We start from the raw sequence: 24,933 nt of genomic DNA, 5'->3' as shown, positions 1-24,933 counted from the left end.
CCTATATAGTATTTCTAGAACTTTGTCAAATAATAGGGGACAGCAGGAACCTTGCTTTACCCAAACTATTTTAAGTTGTTTTTAGGACATTCTTGAATGGTTTTAGCTATGGAAAGATCATATAATCATTCATTTTCATCACCTAAGTGTCTTTTCTGCAGCCTATTTTGAGAAATCATAGAGTGAAAAACCTTTTTCATATTAAGTATAAATCATCAACCTAGTGCAATATCCAGTATTTAACTAGTAACTTACCCACTGGACTTGGAAACAACTCTAGGTTTGTTTTTTGTTTTTTTTTTTTTATGTGAAACCTTGAACAAGCTAATTTCTTTAAACCTAAGTTTCTTCAGCTATTAAATGAACACAATATTATTTGTTATTACCTGCCTCATAGGGTGATTATAAGGAATAAAGAAGGCAGTGTATGTAAAGGTGCTAAATAAATTACAAAGTACTGTATAAATGTAACTCATAAAAGGATTCTTAATCCTATCAAATTAATATATGTTTGTTTTAGAGCAAATGAAGCAGAAATAAATAAGATTAAACTTAGGAATCTGTATAGGTAGAAAGATTACATAAAGATGTATAATGCTTTCTTAAGCTAACTAATATTAGAATTTAGCAAATATATAGTGCTTCATGGTTTTTTAAAAGATTGTTTAATATAGTATTATCTGATTATTACAGTAGCCTTGTTAAAGATGGAGAGCTGTTTTTTGCACAGATGAGAGTGGTCTCAAAGAAATTTAATGGCATATCCAAAAGTAACAGAAATAGTAAGTAGTGAAGCAAGGGCAACAAGTTATAAATTATAGTAAAAATGTCTTACTTTTATGGCTACAAAACATTTTACATACATTTGATTCTCACAAGCATCCTGTAAGGGAGGTAATTACGAGTAATATTAGAGCTAGAAAGATTAGGTGCCTTGCCACAGCCACAAAGCTGCTAATTACATGGCAGAACCAGATATTGCCTAGAACACAGGTCTACTTGACTGACTCTTAAGTGATTTTCCAAACACATATGATTGAAAAAAATCTGGGACTAGTGTGGATCAAAAGCATTAAATGATAAAGAGTTATGAAAGTGTTGATGATACTTGATATCAACTTAAGAGATGTAAAGAAGAAAAATAAAAATGATTAAAGACTTAGCAAACAATTCCTTCAAAGAAAAGCTAAAATAATGAGACCTGTTAAAGAGAAAGCTGAGGTATTTAATCATACTTTCTGGGTTCACAAAAAATTATACCTACACAAAAAATTATACCTAAACAATTAGACATCAACTTACTCAACAAGGCCTTTAAAAACAGTAAAACAAGCTCCAAAAGAAATGGTGGCTTTTCATGGCTGGAGATCTTTAAGATACAGGGTGTGACTATAAAGTAATGAGACTGGTGTTTGTGTGCAGGATCAGTCTCATTACTTTATAGTCATGCCTTGTATATGCTCATCCTTCACTCTGATGCAACTGTGGTCTAACTGGAGGTGGGAGTGTGGAATAAATGATGTAGAGATACTCGACGTTTATTCAATAACTGTTCTTTTGATGTAATTTATAATTCTAAGATATACGTATTTATTTACTGCTTTCATATGTAGAGTACCATTATTTTCTTCAGGTTCTGAGGCCGTTTTTAGCACTTGTTGCCTATGTCTACAACAAACACCACATCATCTTCCCTGTTCATACCTGAAATTCTTTTTGTCCTTTTGATGCCTAGTTCATCTTGAGCAGTCCAGGTCAAATTTAGTATTTAGGAAAGGAACTGTTTTTTTAAGAATGGTGTGCTTTGTAAAAAAAAACCTTGAGAAAAGTTTTCTACTTGTCCAAAAGTTGTTTCACTTCGGCCTAGGGACATGTATAACTTAGATGTTTATTCCAAGTCATACAATGTACTTTCTTTTGTTAAATACTTTAATATGCAAGTAAAATTAGCAAATTTGTTAATAAGAAACTTTGGATACTATTGTGGACTATGCTCATTTGTTGGAGTAAGAGTTTTGAATTTGAAACTGTTTTTGTGTGTGAAAAAAGGTCAAAATTTGTAGAAAATATAAAGATGTATAATTCATACTTATCTGAGAAATTTAAATATTTTTAATCAGAAATTAATATTATAAACTAAGAATATCAAAATTTAAACAAGTTGCAATGATTAACAAGTATTAATATAATCCTAAATAATGTTCAGGCTAATAGAGTTTCTTGCATATGAACATTAGTCCATGTGTTCTTCAATCAGACACAAATAACTGGAAAACTTTAAGGAAGGAGCTGCCTTCCCATACACACAATGAGATACATGTATGATCAGCAGAGACTAGACCTTCTTGTTCATGTTTTAATCAGTGACTTTTGAGAGTCAGTATTGTAGAGTGAAGAGAGTGCTGGACTTTGAATCAAGAAGACATATGTTTGAACCCTACCTTGGTGTGCCCAAGGTCACACTTAAAAGCTGTATCCTCTTTGGGATAACCTGTCTGGGCCTCAGGTTCTTATTTATAAAATGAAGAGGTTGAACTTAGTGAACTTCAGGTCTTTTCAGCTCTAAATCTGTAATCCTCTGATTCCATAACTTTCAGACTTGACAAAATTAAATCATGTAATTATATGTTTGTTCTGAGATTAAAGATCTTTTCCCATTCAGATTTGGGTAACTTGTTTGTTTATTTCCTCCACTGAGACATTCCACATTGACTTAAACTCCTAAAACTCATGGCCACTCTCTTTGGCTGAATCTGATAAAAATCAACAACAATTTGTCGGTCATTTTTTTTTCCTAAGACAACTTTTTGGTGCCTCCAATAGTTTCATTTCAGAAGACAATGTATGAACAAAGCTGGGAACAGTTTTTCATAGTTCTTCAGTTTTTAAAATTTTTCATCCTTTGCATTAAGGGGAGCCCTGTTAGTCCTGTTACCCACAAACCTCTTACTATAAATGTGACTGACAATCATTGTGAGGCCCACATTTCGTACAGTAGTGAGTGTACAGTCTAGTGTAGGTAGACTATACACTCAACAACATCTTTATAGAACCCCTTCCTAATGGCAGCTGCCTTTGCCTTTTAGCCTACATCATCACATTGTTACCCAAATTCATAGAAGTTACGGATTGTTAGTGGTAAAGCTATGGCTGAACTCCATGTCTCCTGACCACCATCCTATGATTACTTTTACTATAAACAAACACATCTTTCTTAGAATATGCTCAGAGCATTAACTATGCCACATTCCTTAAATTTTTATTTTAGTGCTTCTTCCTCCTTTTACTTTACCTATACTTTTTTTTCTTTTCTTTTTTTTTTTGCTTTTTGGAGGGGGGAAGGTAGAGCAATTGGGGTTAAGTGACTTGCCCAAGGTCACACGGCTAGTTTTGTGTTAAGTGTCTGGGGCTGGATTTGAACTCATGTCCTGACTCCAGGGCCAGTGCTCTATTCACTGTGCCACCTAGCCACCCCTTACCTATACTTTCTTCAGCAGTTTACTATCAAAGCAATTGCTAAAGAGTCCCTTTGTTCATCTTGTTCGTGACTTTTATGTAGATGGATTTTTTGATGCTCACATCACACCATTGCTATTGGCAACTTTGGCTTTGTCTACATGAGAGCAAACATCTGGATGAAAAACTAAAAAACTTAGTCATTCATTGCTTTTTAGTATCTAGTATTTAGATAGCTAAGACAATTAGATGACTGAAGTTTGGTTTGTTTGTTTTTTAATCTTTCACCTGCATGGTAACACATTTCAGTTACTTTAAGCAGAATGCTTTCTTTTCAGCAACTCTGTGAAATACGTAGTATAAGTATTTATTTCCCCATTTTTTAGACGAGGAAATTGAGGTTTGGGGAAGTTTTATAATTTATATATATTCATATAGCCAAGAAGAGTCAGAAGCAGAGTCCATACTTCTGCCAAATCCACTGTTCTTTGTACTACACTTACCAACTCTGAATGAGGTGGCATCCCTTATACATGGTGTTTGACTTGTTATAAGATACTAAATGTGATTTTTAATTTTAAAAACTAATCTTTAAATTGGATGGGATGAGTGTATATGGTCTAAATTACTGTCCAAATAATAGGAGGCTTGTTGAATGCTTTAGTTTTGTTTTTAGATGACTTAAAGACTTTATTAAAATGATAAACAACATAAGACAATTTGGCTTTTTTAAAATTACAGAATTTTCAGTGGTAGTGCTTTTTTCATTTCAATTAACATTGTTGCCTGACTGATAGATTTTTCTAAGCACTGTTGATTGGCATATATAATAATATCATGAATTATCAGGCAATTGTATAATAATAACTGGGAACACAGATTTGATGTTAGTTAACAAGACTTTATGAGTAAGCACTTAATAAATTATATATGTATGTGCCTAAATATATACATACATATACACATAGTACTATAGATACTGAGATATATTCATATGAAACATGCATATGTATAAAAATAAAACTTTGCAATTATACAAAAGAACTATAATGCCTGGTGCCTGTCCTCGAAGAACTTACAGTCTTGGTTTCGATTCTGTGAGACAGCTAGGTGACACAGTGGATAGAGTACTAGGCCTGGAGTCAGGAAGAACTGAGTTCAGATGCAGCCTCAAATACTTGCTTAGCTGTGTGACCCTGGGTAAATCATTTAACCTCTGCCTCAAGTTAGCATCTCTCCCCCTGCTCCAGGTTGTTGTGATGCTCAAGTAGGATATTTGTAAAGGCTTTTGCAATTATAAAATACTATAAAAATGATAGCTATTAATATTATTAAAACATTTCTAGGAATTTTCTCTCACTAAAGTGAGAAACAGTTCATTCTACCAGTTCACATGAATTTCAGATTGTCAATTTCTCTCCAAATTTTTTATTCCAGGTATACTTATATGGCATCTTTTTGTTCTTTGACACCCATTTTATGTCTCATTTTTGCTTGTATTTCCTGCTATCTTGTTGTAACATTTCGACAATTAAATGTTTTAAGGAAGTTAAGAAATTTAAAAGCAGAAGTTGTTCAAGAAATTTGGAGGAATACTTTTGTTTTTAAATGTTCTTGACTTTGATATACATCATTTAAAAATCTAAGTGCTAAAATCTGATATGTAACGTTGTATTTTTAGAATAGAATTTTTGGTTAATTTTTATATAATCAGAGAATGTTCTAAATTCACAAAATAGATTTAGCTTCCTTAAAATTACAGATTAGTACTAGATCTATTGAGGTGTCACATTTTTTAAAAGGAAAGATTATTGTACAATTATTAACTATTTTCAGGTTTCATTTTTTTCCACTAGGAAACATGATAAAAGGTAAATATTGGAAGTTAAGCACTCTAAAAAAAATTTAAGTTTCTACGTATAGTTGCATAATCTTGCACCTTTGTCTTCCTTAAGGTTTTACTGTTCCTTAAGGGAAAAGTGAAAATGTGAAATTTGAAGTAGAAATATTATCTTTCAACCAATTCATTGTATATAGATGGGAAAAAAAAGAATCATAGAGGATGAATGACTTGCCTCAGGTCATATAGATAATTACTAGTAGGACTAGATAGAACCTTGTTCTCCTGACTCTCAGGATGGTTCCAGCTAAGAAGTTTTTAGTAACTGATTCTTGGACAAAGTTTTAAGGTTTTGCAGTTTATATTTGCTAGGCATAATTCATGGGTGCTGACTAAATTTAGCCTTTAATAAAAAGAAGTCTTTTACTAGAAATTTTTATCCATTTATTGCTATTTAACAAGAAGTTTAAAGCTCGGTTTAGAAGATTATAATCTGACCTAGATCAATCCATAATTATTCATTTAGTAAAATGAAGTTTTATGAGATATTCTTCTTTATGCTATTTTGATTTTTTAAAAACCTTTATTTTAAGTATCTTACATTGCTGTAATCTGGATTGACAAATTTTTATTTTTTTTGGTTTCCAACTCTAGGAATCTCTACCACCTGTCCAGTTTGACTGGAGTAGCAGTGGCCTTACTAACCCTTTAGATGGTACGTCTCTCCGTAGAGCCTCTAGCACAAGAGCTAGAGTTAAGAAAGCTACAAAGTTCAGACAAACTTCTCTCTGCTGATTTTTTTAAAGACATAATTTTTTATTCTTATCTTTGGAAATTCAGGCTTTCCTTCTGATTGGTAGTTCCCCCAGAAAAGCAGCCATTAATATTCATGATATAATATCATAGTGTACTTAGTGAGAACTATATAAAATTTTATTTTAATTACTATAAGTGGAACATTAAAAGCTTAGGTAATTCTGATCATTCTCTAAGTAGCTAAGTAGTATTTTAGCTTGAAATATTTAACTTGGGAAAAATCTTTTCCTAATGAACTTCATTTTATGGGGGGTTTTTGGATGCAAAATACAGTGAATAAAGGTCTTTCAAAGCACAATTGTTTAACCAAAAGCAGTTTGCAAATGATGCGTATTTTTTTGACTCAAAAGTTCAGATATATTTTATAGAACACCAATAATTAAAATGGAAAATGTGATTTGATGGTTGTTTTCTAAATTCAGTTCATTTCCGTGTTAATTATTGATAGGTATTAAATGCCAGCAATTCAAATTTTGCCCATGTACTGGTATGACTTACAGTTTTTAAAAATGCTGGCAAGGGAAACAAGTTGTTCCTATAGAGGGTTGAAAGAAAAAAAAAACATAGAAAGTGAAAGGAGGTTTTCTTTTTTCTTAGCAAAACAGGTTACAATAAAAATGACTGTTCATTATAGTTGTTTAAACATTGGACAAAACTTTTTTTTTAAATCACTCTTTCATGGTTCCTTATGATAGGATAGTAGTGGTGCAAGGATACCTGGACTATAGCAGATTGGATACCTTAGTGATGAAGGAAAGCCTGGATGGACCTTTTTACTGTTGTCTAGTATCTTATTACTTCAGTCAAATCATCATGCTTTCTTTTAACAAACAACTTCTTCTAAAATGTATCTCCTTTCTGATCACTGTTTCAGAGTTAAAGGGGAACAGTACAACTTGAAGTTGTGCATAACAGGGTAGGGCAATTGTGGCATCCAAGACCACATAGAGTATTTTAAACTAAGTCACCATATTGATCTGTAGCCTGAAACTGGCAGATAAATTTGTCAGATTTTTAAGTCACTAATTATGAACCAGCATTACTAACTTGAAAGACTGGTTTGGGCGTGTATAATGATGAATTTATGATGGACTGAAATTACAGTATTGTTTCCCTTTAACAGGCAGATTTACCTGGATCTTTCTGATGTGGCTTCAATTTTTTATTGAAATAAACCTTTTCTTTCTAACTACAAAGTTAACTAGTGTTTAATTACTTGCATTGTACATGAGAAAATGTACATTGAGTTAAGTTGTTACTGTCTTTAGATATAACAAACTAATTCTGTAAGCATTGTTTTCATGTTGATTTTTAAATTGTATAATGAATACTAATTATAACTTGCATGTTCAAGTGTGTGTCTTACCCCTTTTTACACATAACCCCTCCTCCCTTGGCTTACCTTCTGTATGGCTGCCTACCACCACGGTCACTGAATTCCAAGCTAGTGGAGGTTCCACTCTCCTGAACCTTGATTTCTTTGGGCCCGTGGATGACAGTAGCTCTAGCAGCACCACCACCATCCCAGGTCAGCAGAGTGTTAAAACCACAACTATGATCTAACTTGTTACTAATAGCATGATCATGGCACTTGACTTTCCTATAAGCAAGAAAAATAATTTTATCATATTTTTCTATGATGTCTTTCTAATACTTTTTTTTTCTTTCATCTGCCTTCTGTTAGTTATTTTGCAGTACCAAGCTACAAGTAACATAATTTGGGCAAAGTGTAGTGTTTTAAGACTGAAGGTAGCTTTTAGGAATGAAAATTTTAACCATCTTAGTGACTCAGTATGTTAAAGATTTCCCTATTCCACTTTTGAAAGATGAGAGACTTGTATGCTGATTTTTAAAGCATATTCTATAAAGCCATTTTTAAAAATCTAAGTACAATCGCATATGCATCTTTTACATTGTAGTGTGCGTGATTACAGTGTTATTGCAAATTCTGGCTTTCAGTTAATTACATGTACTTTGGTGCTGCTAATATAGAATTAGGTTCCAAAATATTGGAGCCTGTTGTTTAGTCATATAATTGACACATGGATCTCTATTATAGTTTTTATGTAGTTCTTTCTTAAATAGCAGGTATGCTGTTACCTCTGAAGGAAAAGTGTTATCACAAAATGTTAGAAAGACAGTCGCCAATGGGATGTGAAAAGCTAGAAACCAAGAAAATATATTGGGAAATGCCTGTAAAAGGAATGTTCAGCCCTGCTGAAGTTCAGTCCGTTGACCAAAGGACTCATGTATTTTGTCATTTTCTAACTAAATAAAAGATGAACATTGTAATGATGTTTTTATGGTTACATTTTCTTTAAGATAGTTTTCACTGAGTTTCTGTTACCTCAGCTTGTGATCTGGTTGTTGTCCTAACTGGTCACAGGGCAGCATTGGTGACCCAAACCTATGAGTAAAGGGTTACCCTTGACCCCTTTTGATACCCCTCTCCCTGCCACCCTAGCCCTTAACTATATTTTAATTTTGTGCTGCTCCACAACAGATGCTTAAGAACTGACACCACCCCATCCCCAATCAAGGGGAAGTTGTAGGAAATAGGAAGGACCTAAGAAGGGTAACTGAGGTGTGACCCCATGTTTTTCCTGGCTCCCAAGATCTGCTCATTCATTAGTGGAAACTTCTTGCTGCCAATTGGTACAATAACTTTACTATGAAATCCAGGTGATTCATTACTGTTTTCATTTGCTTTTAAGATTTTGCAAGCTTGTGAAAACCAATACAATGTTTGTTTCAAAATGATTTGTCTTTCAGTTGAATTGCATCTAAATACATTGCTTCAGTGGACTCGCCAGTATGCATAAGTGAGCCATTGGAGGACACCCGATGAGCCAACAACTATGCATTTAGTTTCATTGATTGCCAGGGAAAGCTGTAACAAGGCATGCAGCTTCCTTGGGATGAAATGAGCTCCCTGAACTTCATTTTCTCACAATTTCATATTATAATTTAACTGAGCTCGCTATTTTTTTCTTTTGAATTCCTAACAATCTTTTTAAAAATTTAATTATAATCCAAACTCTCACTTTAAAATCATCCAATCATCCTTAGGAGCACAAATAGCAGGAATTCATAAAGAGATGCAGAAGTGGCCTGATAACCCAGCTTAATGTCCAGTGCTGAGAGTCAAAGAACATCCTGGAGGGCAGGCTTAACAGTCTCATAGCTGTAATAAGGGAAGTGCATTTTAGCACAATTAACATAGCATACATTTCTTTTTACCTATTTTTATACTTCTTTCAGTATTCTCATAAATATGCTAGCTGCTCTATGAATTTGGTTACTCTAAATCCTGTTTTGGCTTATTTTATTGCTGTTTGGGTTTTTGTTCAAAACTTGTCATCAAGCAACAGTTATAAACACCTTCCTTGGTAGGTCATTTCACCACTTGCTTGCATTTTTTTCTGACTTGTTTCTGGGAAAGTCATATTGTCTTAGCTTGCAATTATTATTTTGTGTGTAAGATTTATTTAGGAGGTTGGCATAGAATTTGGTGGACTAACTTGAGTTATATACAGACCTCATTAAGGTTCTGTCGAAATTATTCTCCACTTATATCTATATTGTAGTTGTACTATGTTTTGAAAAATAATCATACTATTTTTAAAAAATCTCCTGTCTTACTAACTGTTTGACAGTAAAGCAGTCAGGGTTACTTTTATTAAACCTATCAAAACCAGCTAAGCTTTCTCTCACACCTTCATGTTGCCAGTCAGGATATAATTTTTCCATAGAACAGCAGCATGCTGCATTGAACATTAACTTAGATTCCAAAGCAACCTCAGAATTTAACCTTTAAAAAGAAAATTTTCTTTTTCTAACTTGTCTCTTAAATCCATAATTTTAACATTCTAACTGTAACTATAGATAAATACAGAAATTTATAAGGGTAGGTCTGCAGTGGTATTTTGAAACAATGCCATATACCTTAATGGGATCCCAAGAACTTGTAAGAGTTCTTGCATTTTCTATGGCCTTCCTCCCTTTTTGGAAGTGGAAACTGTGGGGCTTGCTGCTTTTTGCTTGTTTGGCTTCTGTGAACATCTGAGATCTATTTTTAAAACTCTGCTGAGCTTATATTAAAAAGTAAACTTAATACAATGTAATTCCTGGTTTTCCATTATCTTGTTCAGTAAAAAGAGACTTGCTTATAATTTGGGAATGCAAAATGCATGTCATATCAACACAGTGGTTTATGAATGAGTAAGAAGGATAAAGACATTTTCAGATTTTCCTAAGAAAAATTTATCTTTTAATTATTATCATTTAATCATAGTTTAAAAAATTATTGCCACAGCTTAACAACCAAGACAACAAGCACTAACAACAGTTACTAAAGCAGAGGGTTTTTCTGTGGAGGTTATTTCACCTCTACCTATTCTTAACTAAACGGTAGTTCTGAACACTACCAGTGTTAGCCAATCATTTTGCTAAATAACACCTTTTTAGGGATAATTATTTCCTGTCAGACCATAATATTCAGTATCTTTTAATCAAATTTATCAATAAGCATTTATTAAGCACCTTCTGTATTCCAGGGCACTATGTTAAGTACACAAAAATACCCACTTTTGCCATCAATAAGCTCATTCTAATGTAACAACTAAAATTGTTTCCCTAAACATAAGTTCAGCTTACTTAGATCTAAATAAACATTATAGTTCCTAAATCCAATGCTCTGAATTGAGGTTTGATTTCTGTCCATTCTTCCCCACCTCCTGAAGAAAAGATTTAAGAGAATATTAGCATTATATTGTGCATTATAGAGTTATCAAACATCGGATATTAAAAATTTGCAGACATCTCTTTTATGATTCCAAATTAGAATTGGCATTTTTTAAACCTACCAATAAGTATTTTTTAAACTATCCTAATAAGATTTTTTACATCCAAATCTGTGCAAAAGTATAATTTCTTACATTAAGAATAAAGGTTATAATAAAAAATGTAATAATGTAATCTGAAAATAATTTGTGGTTATTGTAAATTACTCAGATGTTTACAGAATTAATCCTTTTGCATCTTGGATTGTGGCTGATAGACACTTTTGCATCCTGCCATCACTGACTATCATTTTATACTATAAGGTGTGGATCCAGAGTTGTATGAGTTGACAACTTCAAAATTGGAAACCGCCAACTCAAGCATAAAAGTGACTGATGCATTTGCAAGACTCATGTCCACAGTAGAGAAGACAAGCACATCTACCAGGTAAATTGCAATATCCAGCTAAACCTCATGAAGATAAGGATTGTTTATTGCAAATCATAAGTATTAAGTACTTATTTAGGTTCCATGTTAAACAAAGGAAACCTGAAATGAAAAGAGATGTGAAGTGTCCAGTGTTTAAAAAAAATAATTACTATTTTAAGATACAGCTTGTATGGAAATTAATGTAGTACGTGACAGTATACTAAATTCTCTGTGTTAGAAATATTGAATCTGTTCAAGTAGTTTATAATCTAGTTAAATGATAATCTCTTTATAACAGAATGAAAAAGATTAAAATAAGGTCATTTGACTAATATTTGTAGACTTCTTTTAAACTTGTCGGTACTGACTTCTCCAAATTTGGAAATTAGGTACTCTCCTACCTCCTTATACACACCCATCTAAATACTGTGTATTAAACTAGACATGGAAATGCTATTTTCCATAACTGTTTGCCTGCCCCCAAATTCCCCTGAACTTTGCCCTTTATCTGACTGAAACAAGTAAAATAACAGCCAGCTTTCCTAGCTACTTCCAGAATATGCCATTTTGAAACCCAGTGGATTTGGGGAAGGGGAAATTTTTCTCTTGACTTCATGGAAACCCTGAGGGTCATGGATTTTAGAAAAAGCAGGACACTAGAAGAGTATCTACTAAAGTCTCGTCTGTCTGTCAATGAAAGAAAATACTACTGCAGGAATAATCATGTTTAATTCTTGTACTGACTATGCTACAAAAGATTAGTTATTCATCAACATTATTCAAAGGGAAATATTTACCTTCTTATCCAGAATTAGTGCTGTTGTTCTTGAGTGAACAGTCTACCTGCATATCAAATCCCAAATTTAACCATTTACACCAAACTTTTTTCATTTGATTTTTTAAGTCATCAGAAAATAGTTGTCAAAACTTTTATACATACTTGTCTCTAAATTTTGGCATGAAATAGCAGATTGTCAATCAGAACTCCATTCACAGTGTGTATAATCATTTTAAGATTCTAGGTATGCTGTTAAATATCTGTAGAAGACACTCTTTCAGCTCTACTCAAGTTGAATTTTTAATCTACATATTGTTTTCCCCCAGATTCTCTATTAAACTAGTATCCATTTTTTTTGTTTGTTTCCTTTTAGTTTACAGGATTCAATTCCACAATTCCTTGAATTTCACATTTTGTCCCCCTCCCTCCCATCCCCCGCATGGCGGCTTATTATCAAGTATAGGATCTGTAAATACTTTCACATTATACAATGGTCAGGTTATAAGGATGGATTGTACCAGCTAGAATGAAAAATGGTAAAGAGGACATAAAACCCAATAAGAGAACGAAAAAGATCAGGTATTTTGCTTCCACCTGGATACAAATTTAGTTCTTTCTAGTTCTTTCTCTGGATGCACGTTTTTCTCTCCATCATGCGTCTTTTGGGATTGACTTATATCCCTGCATTGTTGAGAAGAGTCCAGTCTATCAAAGTTGGTCATCACACATACGTTGTGTCTGTAATTGTGTACAAATTCCTCCTGGTTCTACTCTTCTCACTCAGCATCAGTTCTTTTAAGCCTCTCCAGGTAAATATGAAGACCACCTGCTCCCCGTTTCTTATGGCGCAATAGTATTCCATAACATGCATATACCACAACTTGTTCAGCCATTCCCCAATTGATGGGCACCCCCTTAATTTCCAATTCTTTGCCACAACAAAAAGAGCGGCTATAAACATTTTTGTACATATGGGTCTTTCTCCCATTTCTATGATCTCTTTGGGGTATAACCCTAGGAGTGGTATTGCTGGATCAAAGGGTATGAAAGTATTTATAGCCCTTTGGGCATAATTCCAGATTGCTCTCCAGAAAGACTAGTATCCATTTTTATCAGACTTATGCTCATTGGCAGAATGTTTAAGGAGAATATGTAGAATAAATGAAACACTGTATTAAATAAAACTGTTACTGAAGTTGGGGGGGGGGGGAGTTGAGGCTTTTAGAATATCTTTTAATTGTTTATTTTTTCCAAATAATTCCTTCCTTATTAGAATTTTAGTCTGATACTCTTTTCCTATTTTGTCCTATTAATGGTAACGATTTGGAAAGTTTTGAAATTGCCAGCAATGAAAGTTTATTCTTTGAACCATTAGGAGGAGCTCTAAACCTCAGGATTGACCTGACTTATTTTAGCTCTTCATAATAGCTCTTGAATAGTACTGTGGACTAGAAGACTTTCCAAATCTTATCACTTTAAGAGCTTCCTTTCGAATTTTCCCATTCTATAGGATATTTTGGGATTGAGTTGGCAAAACGTTTTAGGGTGTTTCCTCTGGTCATTTTTATAGCTGTATTGAGTTCTTTAGCATATATTGAACTTCTTATCTAAACAAACAGAAAATCCCAAAACTTTGATAGCCCAGTATTTCTGTGTTTGAGGAATTAAATTACTGGTTGCAAATCATATAAGTAAATGATATATAGCCTGTTTGGTCATAGCCAAGCAAGTTTAAGTAAAGGTGCTTGGGTAATTGTACACCTTAAATTTTTACTTATGCCCAAACCCTATTCAGTATTGATCATCTTTGAAATTAAAGGACAGAGTGAACAATAACTTAATCAAATAGCATTAGAAACTTTATTTATATAAATACAACCATTTTTGTTCAGGAACCAAGGAGGGAGTTTCACATTTTCTTTACAACCTCCCACAGACCTCCACTATTAAATCCTACAATTAAGTGTAGGATTTAATTAATTATGCCTAAAGGACTTACTTCAGTAAGTAGGGTGGATTGGGAAAGAGGCAGAAAGATTAATGGGAGATGCATTGACAGAGATGTGAAAGGTTTCATTGGCCTCCATGAAAGTAATTTATTCAGAAATTTCATGTGAATATTAGAGACATTATTGCTAAAGACACATTAGCTACATGACTAAAAGATCACTATGCAAATGTTTTTTCCACATCAAACTTGGCATCATATAAAATTAGAGATGTCTCCACCTAAGTTGAGGCTTTTGGAAGGAATAACCTAAGTCTTTTAACTCTAAAATAGGCAGTGTGTATGAGCATACTTCTGAGCATGGTCCATGTTATATATGAACAGGCTAATGCTTTTTTATATCTAATGGAAAAGAAGGCTGAGGGTACAGGTGTTCATTTATTCTAGTGTTCTATGTTAGGAAAAAGTTGACCAAAATTCTCAAACATTAACATTCATCAGAGAAAGTTCCTATTTTTGCTATAGTTTTTAAAAAATTACCCATTATCTTCATATTGGTTCAGCACCTGTATTCACTGGTTTTGAAACATTTTTGAAGAGAAAAAAGGAAGAAAATAACATTAATGCTAGTGAGTCTGGTATTACCTAAGATTTAAGTGAACTCTGTTATCCAATTACAATTCTGAATCATGCTATGTAATTCTGTAATGTCCTACCTCAATCACAGAAATAATCTCAAAATTACTTATTTACAAACCTAGGAGTCTTTCTCTCTTGGGACTGCTAGAGTTTGGTGCCATGCACCCTGAGGGATCTCAGATAATACCAGTTATTAATTTCCATATATGCTCTTGGAGGTGTTGACATTGCCATTCATTGTAACGAAGGATGCTCTGATAATAGTGGTTGGTGGTCACACAGGAGCTGGGAGCAGTCATTTCCACAGTGTCCATGGGTGAGGGTGGTTGTTTGATTTCCAGATCTGGTTTTTACAGAATTTTTATTTCACTTGTACCTTAGACTTAGAGTTGGCTGAAAGCTTTTGCCTTAAAATATCTACAGTCTTTCTGATTGCTCTACTGCCTGCCCAGGACAGGTCTTCGACATGTTTTTTAAAGTCATTCCTACATGCCTCCTTGAAATGTTGTTTGCTCCTACTTGCTACATTTCAACTCACTCTAAAAATGTTGTTTGAGTATTTTACTATCGTCTTCACAAACCCAGTGAATTAAATTATGAGAAGTATTGTTTCAAACATTTTTACTCATACCTGTAATGAAGTTATTACACTGTTATGGTTCTATCCACATATGCCCAAATTGAGTATATTCCATAAACAAATAAACTTTAAAACCTGCTATCAGTAAATAGAATGAGAATGAGCATAAGGTTAGGTCAACAAGCATTTGTTGTCATATCTGATTTCCCAGACATAGTTCCTATTTTTACTACAATTTTAAAATTATTTATGCTCTTTATTTTGACCCCAAACTGTATTCAGTGGGTTTAAATAATAACTACAATAATAATAATAAAGATTGCTATTATAAGGGGCAAATTAGTGTGTGTGAGAGAGAGAGAGAGTAGTTTAACCTTTAAAATTAGAGCTATGTGAATATGAGGTATCATTATTACATTGACTTGGGTAAAGTAGAATAGACATAGTGCTTATCAGATTTGCAGATAAGATGTAGCTAAGGATAGCATTACACTGGGGGAGTCCGAATCAAAAATACAGGCTGGCTAGATTGTTAGGTGGACCAAATCTAATAAGATGACATTTAATATGAATACATAACCTCTTATATTTGTGAGGTTGATTTTTGGAAACTAAGGACAGTGTGGAGGAGGCATGACTAGACAACAGCTTGTCCAGAAAAGCTGTGGGAGTAACATAGACTACAAGTTGCATGTGAGTCAACAGTGGAGACGCATTGAGAGGCATAGCATCCAGCCCCAGGGGGATGCTGAGACCCCATGTGAGGACAGAGAGAGACCAAAATAATGTCTGAAAAACTGCTGTATAGGAGAGAAATGAGACCAGCTTTGCTGGGCCATCCAGAACCAGCAGCTGCATTTAAAGCCCTGGGTTCCCAGCCCGGCTCCTGCAGACATCCTTACTGTTTCCACAGCTTGGCATCCCATCCCCTATATCTGTGCCATTGTACAAACTGTATCACCTTCCTGAAATGTTCGGCCTTCTCACCTTCCCCTCATTTGGAGTCTGCTACAGAAAGTCCATGCCAATTCCCATGGTTATGAGCGCTTCCTCGGTCCTCCTCAAGTTATGGTGCGTGTATTTATCTGCCAGCATCTCATAGCCACTGCACCCAGCATTGTGCATTAACACATAACAGGCAATAAATGTTTGTTGGATTGAATTGAAAATTGATAGACAAATTTAGGTTTGATCTTAGGATAAAATTGCCTGACAATTAGAATTATGCAAAAGTAGAATGTGCTGACTCAGGAGGCAATAAGATTCTCCCCACACACCTTTCCCTCCCCAGGAGGTCTTCTGTAAAGGTTGAATGACAACTTTTTCAGTGTGTTAAAGGAGAAATTTAAATAAAGATTGGCTGGACTGATGTCCTTCTAGGTAGATTCTTTACAATTCAGGGATTCTGTGATTATAGCTTTTTCCCCCCCATGAATCTATCTTTTGGGGTGCTAGGAGTATATCTTCCCTACACCTCCCCTGCCATCATTGCAGCAAGAAGCCCTTTTTCCTCCTCCTCCCTTTCCCCCGTCCTAAATCATACAGCCTGTAGAAGGGACTCAACTTCCCAGATCCTTTAGGAGGTGGTTCTCTTTTTTCTGCATTTTTTTTATTCTGAACTTAACAAGAAACATATAAAATGAACATTTTCATGTATCTTTTGAAACAGAAGAAAAATATAGGAAATTCCATCTCTTATTATGTCAAACTTGCATTTCTTTTTAAGTATTTAGTAAATTCATCATTTAACTTTCAAAGCTATCCTTGTCTGTGATTGTTTCTAACCTTCCTTCTGTTCTTTGTGCATTTTTAACATTTGTTTGTTTACTTATCCCTGATTTCCTTTTCACTCTCACCTCCCCACTTAACCAGAAAGTAAGGAAAGTAAAACCCATGTGAGAGATTTGAATTGTCAGACAAAACAAATGTTCACATAGCATTTTGAGTCCATCCCTTCTCTACCCAGAGGTGGCAGGTACTTCATCCTCAGTTCACTGAAATCGTAGCTGGTCACTGTATTGATCATAGTTCATAAGTCATTCAAAGTTGTTTGTCTTTATAGTGTTGTTGTTGTGTTTAAATTGTTTTCCTGGTTCTTCTCATTTCACTCTGCAGCAAGTTCATACAGGTCTTTGTAAGTTTCTTATAAAGTATCTCATCATTTCTTACAGAGCAATACTATTCCATTTTATGTTGATATGCTATAATGTGTTCAGTTATTTGGGGAGGTAGGTCTTCACAAGCAGGACCAGTTTGGGTGTCCATAATGTTCAGCAGATTATTGAGAGCATTGTTTCTCTTAGAATACAATAGAAACCTCTCCAAAGCTCTGTTGGCAGTGGAAACATTGTGGTAGGGGGTGAGTATGGGGCTTTAGTAAGTTGGAAATGTATAAATATAGAATTCTCCATATATATTTGAAGTACGACATTACAGATCCAGTTCTGTTAACAGGTTCATTTTAACGTGAGATTGCCTAATTGAAAATCTTTTTTTTTTTTTTGAAGTAAAATTTAAGTAAAGTAAATAAATTTTTACTGTCTTAGGCATCTCATTCTGTCTGAGTGCAAGCTTGAGATGATGCCCTGTTTTCTCCAAACTTAGAGCTACTGATTTCAATTGAAGTGCCATTTCTCTTTTCTCTTGGCATGTCTTTATTTAATTTCATGAAGAGAGACCTATTTTTCTCCTTTCATCCCTTAGTGTGTCTGTGGTCATCTTTTTTTCTGCTTTGCAGAGGTTTGTCTAGTCCTTTTGTCTGCCTGTGGCCATTGTAGTCCTCGAATATGTTGCTGCAATTTTAAAAAGCATTTGCTACTTTGCATTTGTTACTCTCTTATTTTTTTCTCTTTTTTATATCACTTTCATTTCCCCAAATCACCCTGTGTCCTCCCAAATAGTCATCCCTCATAGAAGATATAAAGAAAAAGGCAGGATGGGGGTGGGGGTGATAGGTTTTCTGCAAAATTGACCAACACGTCAACAAGCCTGATATTACACGCAGTATTCCACAGCAGTAGACCCCGAGGGAAGTACATTGTCACATTTCTTCTTTGGGCCCTTACTTGGTTGTTATAACTGCACATTTAATTTTGTTTGTTCTATTGTTGTAGTCGTCTATATATTTTTTTTAATTTTGTACCTGTCATAAGTCTTCCTCTGCTTCTCGTGTTCTTCATGGTCATTTTTTCTTTCTTTTTTTACACGGCTAGTAAGTATTAAGTGTCTGAGGCTGGATTTGAACTCAGGTCCTCCTGACTCCAGGGCTGGTGCTCTATTCACTTTGCCACCTAGCTGCCCCATCATTTTTTCTTAATAGTACAGCAGTATTTCATTTCATTCATATATCAGTTTGTTTAGCCATTCCTCAGTCAGTGGGCATCTATTTCAACTGGATCAATTTCTGAAATATCGCATTGATCAAAATACTTGAAATTCTGAATTGAGTTTTTAATCACATGGAAACCTTCTAAGAAAATACTTTTAAATGAAGTGTTTCTTGTAGTCTGTTTTCATGTCATTCAGAACTCTTTATGATCTCAGGGTCCTGATCAAAAAACAGTTATTTAATGTCCAAATCAGTTAAATCCCTTTTTTTTTTTGAGAGCTCCACAGCATAAAGAGCTTACTGATATAGTGTTGGTTCACTTTGATTTTGTTTCTTTTCACTTGAGAGCCATATTTGTTGAGCAGCAACTAACTACCATACAATTCTACCATACTACACATTCTGCTGTCCTGGAGGATGTAGAATACCATCCTGTCTTTTATTTGGGGGAGCAGTCCCAGACATCCCCAAACCTTTCTTCCCCTATTCGTACTGGTGATATGCTGGCAATTAGTCAGTGACTTTAAAAGGTTAATGGTTCAGGCTCATTTACTATAGATTCTTGCCCACATCATTGGGATTCTTCTCTCCCACCCCTATTTAACTAGACTTTTAAACTAACTGGTGCATTTGTTGTAGAGGTTGACTTAAAATTGGAGAGGTTTTCCACTTTGAGTCAACTTGCTTTTTATTTTAAATGTCTAAAAATTAAATACTTTTATTATACTCTCTTGGTTTGGGTTTTAGTAAAAGATCATTTGTTTGCACTACAGTTTAGCTGTGGAATTATACATATATACATACGTGTATGTGTGTGTGAACATATACACATATCTTATGTTTTGAATCAGTTGTTGATGAAGAGATGTAATGGCTTTAGAATCATAACAGTAGTAGCATAACTATCATTGACAGCTGTCATTTATTAAATATCAACTCCTTACAATGAGAACTAAGCATATGTGGTATTAACTTCAGGTGAGAAGATTTATCACGTTAATCTTTAAAGAATTTATATATGTGATGTTTGTTATACACATAAACACCTTGTTTTCCTCACTTTGGGAGCAACAAAATACGTATTAATGTATACTGTCACCAGCATAATGACTTTCCATTTATAGTTTTCCACTAGAGTGCTTTTAAATATAAAAAATAGTATTTCAAAATCCAAGAGTTTATAATAAAATTACTTTATAGAAAAATAAATTTAAGTATTTAATTTAAAATAAAATACTTAGATTTTTTGTTTTTAAGAAAAGTTAAGGGTCCAAATAGCAAAAAAGACCTCTGTTCTCAAAAAGAATAACAAAAAAGCCAAACAAACAAAATAAAACCTGAGGATAGATCTTAGCTAGAGATTTTAGAAGTGCTGTACCTGGAGAACCTGAGTTAATAGACCAAAATTAGGTCACCACCTGCCCAGTGCCAAAGACTTTGAAAAAAGACAACAATGAAACTTTGTTTAAGTGTTCTTTTCTTTCAGTTTCTAAATAGCCTTATATCATGTCAGTATATAAAATTATTACAGATTAAACACATAAACTATAAACCATATGCTTTTAGTTAATATCTTAAAATATACTTCTTGTCACACCCAAGTACTTGTTAAAAGTGAAAGCTTTTAGAAAAAATGGTAGGATAACCTCCAGCAGTAGTGGAGGGTGATCCTGGGGCAAAAATACCCTTTCTCCTTCCCCTCCACCCTTTTCCTCTTGCTCTTCTCCCTCCAGATGAAGCAATCTAATCAAACATATTTAGACCTAATAGGGGGTTTTAAACTGCAAAACCTTGAATAAGTCTCATTCTTTTCACACTACAGTAGAAGCTCAGTTCAGTAGTTTATCTACTGATATGGGTCCCAGTGTCTTTGGTGGCAGTTCTAATAGATGTCTTGCACTTTTGTTTCAACTTTTGGCCCTAATAATCTGATGTTGACTTTTCTAGTCACCCTACAAAGCCTTTTGATTTCATATTGGATTAAGGAGACATGAAGTGATATAAAAGGATAAAGTTTAGGTGTGAAGTGGTGGCCTCTGATAGTTTTGTTTTATATATCCTTTTTCTACCCTCATTTTTCCTCCAAAGATTCAAGAAGAAAATAATAAAAGAAATTACTTCGCAGGAAAAAATCATTAGCTAATTAGCTTGGCTCCGAATTTTCTTTTTCAACCAAAACAAGATTATCATTCATTTAAAATCAGAAACTTAAAAAAAAATGAGGTTCTCTTTGCAAATATTCTTTAATACAGTTAGTATCTTGAAATACCCTGCAGATTGGATTACAATAATAAGCTTTTACTGAGCTACTTTTGAAGATCATTTAGAATTTCCAGTGGCGCTGACAGCCTCAGCTCATCAGCTCGGAAAGCATTGGTCCTTTGTCTATGCTTCCACTACTGCCTCCTGGTCTCCTGTTGATCATAACCTGTAAAACCCTGCATGGTTTCGTCCCTGGTTACCTTAGAGACTGCCTCTCTCCCTCTGCTCTTTGAACATCCTCAACAGGAGAAATCATCCTCAGTGCTGCTGCTAATGGGCTCTCTCTCTCTGAATCCCAGAGGGGCAAAGTCTGGGTGTTTTTACATGGAGGACTTTCTCTTTTTCTGGAATTCCCTGATGAAAACCAACAAAGCCCAAGGTTGAAATTTCTAGCAAGGATTCAGGCCAGACACATGCTATGTAACTTTAATTTTTAATTTTCATAGAAAATAAAGTCCTGTTAGGCAAAGTGGATCTGCGACGTCGGGTTTATTGTCCGCCTTTAGTAATATTTGTGAATTGTAGAAACTTTGAGTAACTAAGGAAAGTTGTAAGCTCTTTTCAAAAATGAAAAAATGTGACTACTCACTTAGGTAGAAACATAATTGTCCTTGCAGTAACATTTGACAGTGGAAGAATCTTGGGAAAGCTGCCTTGTGTTGAGCAAATACAGGTCAGAACTGGGGATGCACAGAGGATATCACCACTGGTAGAGGTGACACGACTGAGGTGTTGTAGGCTGCTGGTTTGTGCCATGGAGCAGATTTTCCCCACTGACAGTTAAGTGATGAACTTGCTTTTCCTTCTCTTCTGTAAACAGGAAGCCTAAAAGAGAAGAGCGTCTGAGTGAAGAGGCCGCCAAGGTGATTGCTAGCCTTCCTGACTTAACCTTCATGCACGCCAAGGTGTTGATGTTCCCAGCTACACTAACACCTTCAACAAGCTGCCACGAGAAGGGAGACTGATAAGTGATGTGAATTGGACAGTTTCTATTGATTTTTCCTTCCTTCTTTTTCCTTCCCACCACCAAAAGCATACTTGCTTTAATTTAAAAAAAAATAAAAACAAATTTCAAGTTCAGCTGATTTGTTGGTAAGCAGCACTAGAAAGATATACATAGTAATGTATATTTATTTACATACTGAAGTCCTAAATTTATATTAGAAAAATGTAAATAATCGGGGGTGAACATTTTTGAAGATTTATTCTTTTTGTGTTGCTGGGGTGTACACATTTATGTCTTTGTGAAATACACTGGTGGTGTCCTTCTTACAAAACTTTTAAAATTAAAAAAAAAAGAAAATTAAAAACTCAAATCTTCACTGTCTGTGAAATCCCCTTCAGGTGTTTTTCAGATTGCATTGACTAGCCTCTTAATTTTGTCTTAACACATTGAATTACTTTTGCTATTACAAGTGAGCTCCAAAAGTCATTTTATTTTATTTTATTGTATGTGGTGGGTTTGGTTCAGATCTTTTTAAAAAAAAAAAAAAAAGGCTGTTGCTGAAGATTTGGGACTATTTTTTAATCTTTTCAATCTGGCATATCGCTTTACGGCCTTTTATAAGGTACTTTCATCAGTTGCTGTTCTGTTAATAGGGATGGATCATTGTCAGAACTTGATTGGGAGGGGTTGTATTAGAAAAAGATTGTGTCTGCTTTAATCAATTTGATTTGGAGAAGGACCAAAATTATATGAATGTTTTGCAATGAAACTTACCTGTTACTGATTTTTTTCGTTTTATTATACCACTATTTTGTTTGAGGATTTTGCACAGTGTAAAATGACATAATCATAGATTGCTATGGTTTAGGCTGTATATACAGTAAAAGACTATGGGTTGTAAATGTTTGGGGAAATTCCTATGGAAAAAAAGAGAGATGTAGAAGAACCTCTAACAAGGTTAATATGCATGCCCCAGGTCTTTTGAAATTTAAGTGTGTAAATTTCCTTTTAGCTTATACAGAAATAAAATAATTTAAAAGTTATCTAGTCTGGTGTGTCTTTGTAGAGAAAAAAAAGGCTGCTATAAGTTCCATTTTGTGGTTGAGAGCAAAATTAAGGAACTTGGGGGTGGGAGGCGGTGCTTTGATAAAGTTCTATTTAGTTTCTGTACCAAACAGCCCTTCAGAAATGGTGAGGCCTCTGCTGTCTAAAAACAAGAAAAGAATTTGATTCCAGCCCATGAGAATTGGATCACGGCTAAACTGTGCTGACGTGACCTTATGACATAATGCTAATAATCACAGTGGTTTCCTGCAGTATGGTTTCATCTGAGTATATTGACAGTGCCACAGTGAAGTGCTAAGGGCTCAGCTGTTATTTCTCATTTCAGTTTTTCCCCAAATATAACAGAGTATGAAGTCAAGTGGGGTAACAAATTCCTCCAAAGTAACTTTTAAATCCTAGTTACTAGAAGATTTTGATTCAATAATTTGTTAATCAAAACTTGTTCGTGTTGTAGTTATGTATTTGGGAGCTATTCTTAACTATTTGTAGGAGTAATATTTTAAATTTAATTTGTAAAAATGCCACACTGAGCTGTAGCAAAACTTGACAAGTCCTATGAAATGGCACGTCTCTGGAAGAAGCAGCCAAAGTAGTCTTCCATCTTAATACCATAAGTAAGACTTGGGCCCAAATGTTATGTTTTAGTACTATGTTCACATATGATGATACATTAATGTCAGAAAATTTGTATTCCTCATTATTCAGTTTTGATGACCTGGAGCTCTGTTGCCCACTTCTGCTCTTGCTACATTGGAGCAAAGTTATCATTCATCTTATATCTTTTTGTGACATAACTGTTCCATTTTACAGACCTCCTCCCTAAAAAGGGACCACAGAATAGACCTCCATACAGTTTCTTTCTGTTGCTAAGTTCCAGTTGCCAAGTAACCTCCTTTCAGATTTAGGATCTATCTTACCCTGGCTGACAGTGACCAAGCCTCACAACGTCCTGGTCTCTGGAGAAATGTTATGAAAAACCGTAGTCGTAGGTGAAAACCTCATGGTAATAGTGAATCTCTTTCATCCCTAAAGTTCTGATTCTATTCTGTGAACTGGCATTTAGATAACACTTTACTTTGCTCTGTTACATATTATCACCCTTCATTCTCAGAGGAACCTTGTAAGTAGTAATAAACATTGTTAGTTCCGTCTTATAGTCTGGGCTCCGAGAGGTAGTGACATTGAGGAGTGTGTTACTTAGTGAGAAGGGGAGTCTGTGAGACTTGAATCCAAAGCCATAGAGTACAACAGGAAATGTTGAGCTTAGATCTTTAAGCAAGGCACAGCTTAGCCTTTTATTAACTGTATGACCATAGGAAAGTCACTGAGTCCCTCCTGGCCTTGGTTTCTTCACCTGTAAAATAGGCATAATAATTTTGCTACCTAATAATAAACAATATCTTTGTGACACTTAGGTACAGGTACTATAGGTAGTCTTTTCTCAGTTTTACAGATGAAGAACCCAGCTCATGGAATGACTTGTCCATGGTTCAACAGTCAATAAATGACCAGGGCAGAATTTGAACCCCAGACCTTTCTAATGCCCAAAATCTACTGCTTCCCTCTCTACTTAATTCAGGGGTTGTGCTAGAAAAGTTGCTTTCTAACCCTTAAAAATGCTATATTTATATTTATGGTGACTTCTTCAACATTCCATTTCTTCTCACAGTTAGAAATAGGTTAACTGTGCCTTCCTTGACGTGAAATTAACACCATTATGATGTTTCCTATAATACATACTTTATCTCAGGACTTGTTCTGGACAGGCTGGTATTTCCCTTTCTGCCTATGTCTGCTTTTTCTTTATTTCCTTTTTATAAATGAAGCACGTTAACATTTAGTTGTCAGGTTAAAATCAGTGCTTCGGTTTGTACAACTAAAAATTTGTAGCCTTGAGCCAGACCGGTGGTATAATTGTATTAAGGAACACTGTCTATTGTCTAGGAAAGTATGTTTAGAGTCTTGACATAGTAGGCTCTTCATTGCTCCTGGCACGTTAGTGAAGTTTGTGGGGAGGGGAGCGTAGGGAGAGACTGCCAGCTGCAAGCTGATCTCCATACCCAG

The 24,933-nt window shown here is 34.6% G+C and overlaps 1 protein-coding gene across 3 annotated transcripts in view; it reads left to right on the top strand.

Annotated features, from left to right (window-relative positions):
- Positions 1 to 22,847, top strand: part of AFTPH (aftiphilin) — a 98,894-nt gene extending 76,047 nt beyond the window's left edge. For 2 of the 3 annotated variants that reach the window (XM_069068963.1, XM_069068964.1), the window contains 4 exons: positions 5,951 to 6,011; positions 7,557 to 7,640; positions 11,218 to 11,341; positions 21,679 to 22,847. In XM_069068963.1, the coding sequence (XP_068925064.1) occupies positions 5,951 to 6,011; positions 7,557 to 7,640; positions 11,218 to 11,341; positions 21,679 to 21,823 (414 nt within the window). In that variant the 3' untranslated portion in view covers positions 21,824 to 22,847. The remainder of the gene's footprint in view (positions 1 to 5,950; positions 6,012 to 7,556; positions 7,641 to 11,217; positions 11,342 to 21,678) is intronic. The other variant, XM_069068965.1, reaches the window with a different exon arrangement.
- Positions 22,848 to 24,933: the final 2,086 nt, after the last annotated feature.

The sequence above is a fragment of the Petaurus breviceps genome, unplaced genomic scaffold (assembly GCF_028583685.1).
Source record: "Petaurus breviceps papuanus isolate PSGF00001 unplaced genomic scaffold, PetGlider_PUasm1.0 90775, whole genome shotgun sequence".
Lineage (NCBI taxonomy): Eukaryota > Metazoa > Chordata > Mammalia > Diprotodontia > Petauridae > Petaurus > Petaurus breviceps.
This window is presented reverse-complemented; position numbering and strand designations above follow the sequence as displayed.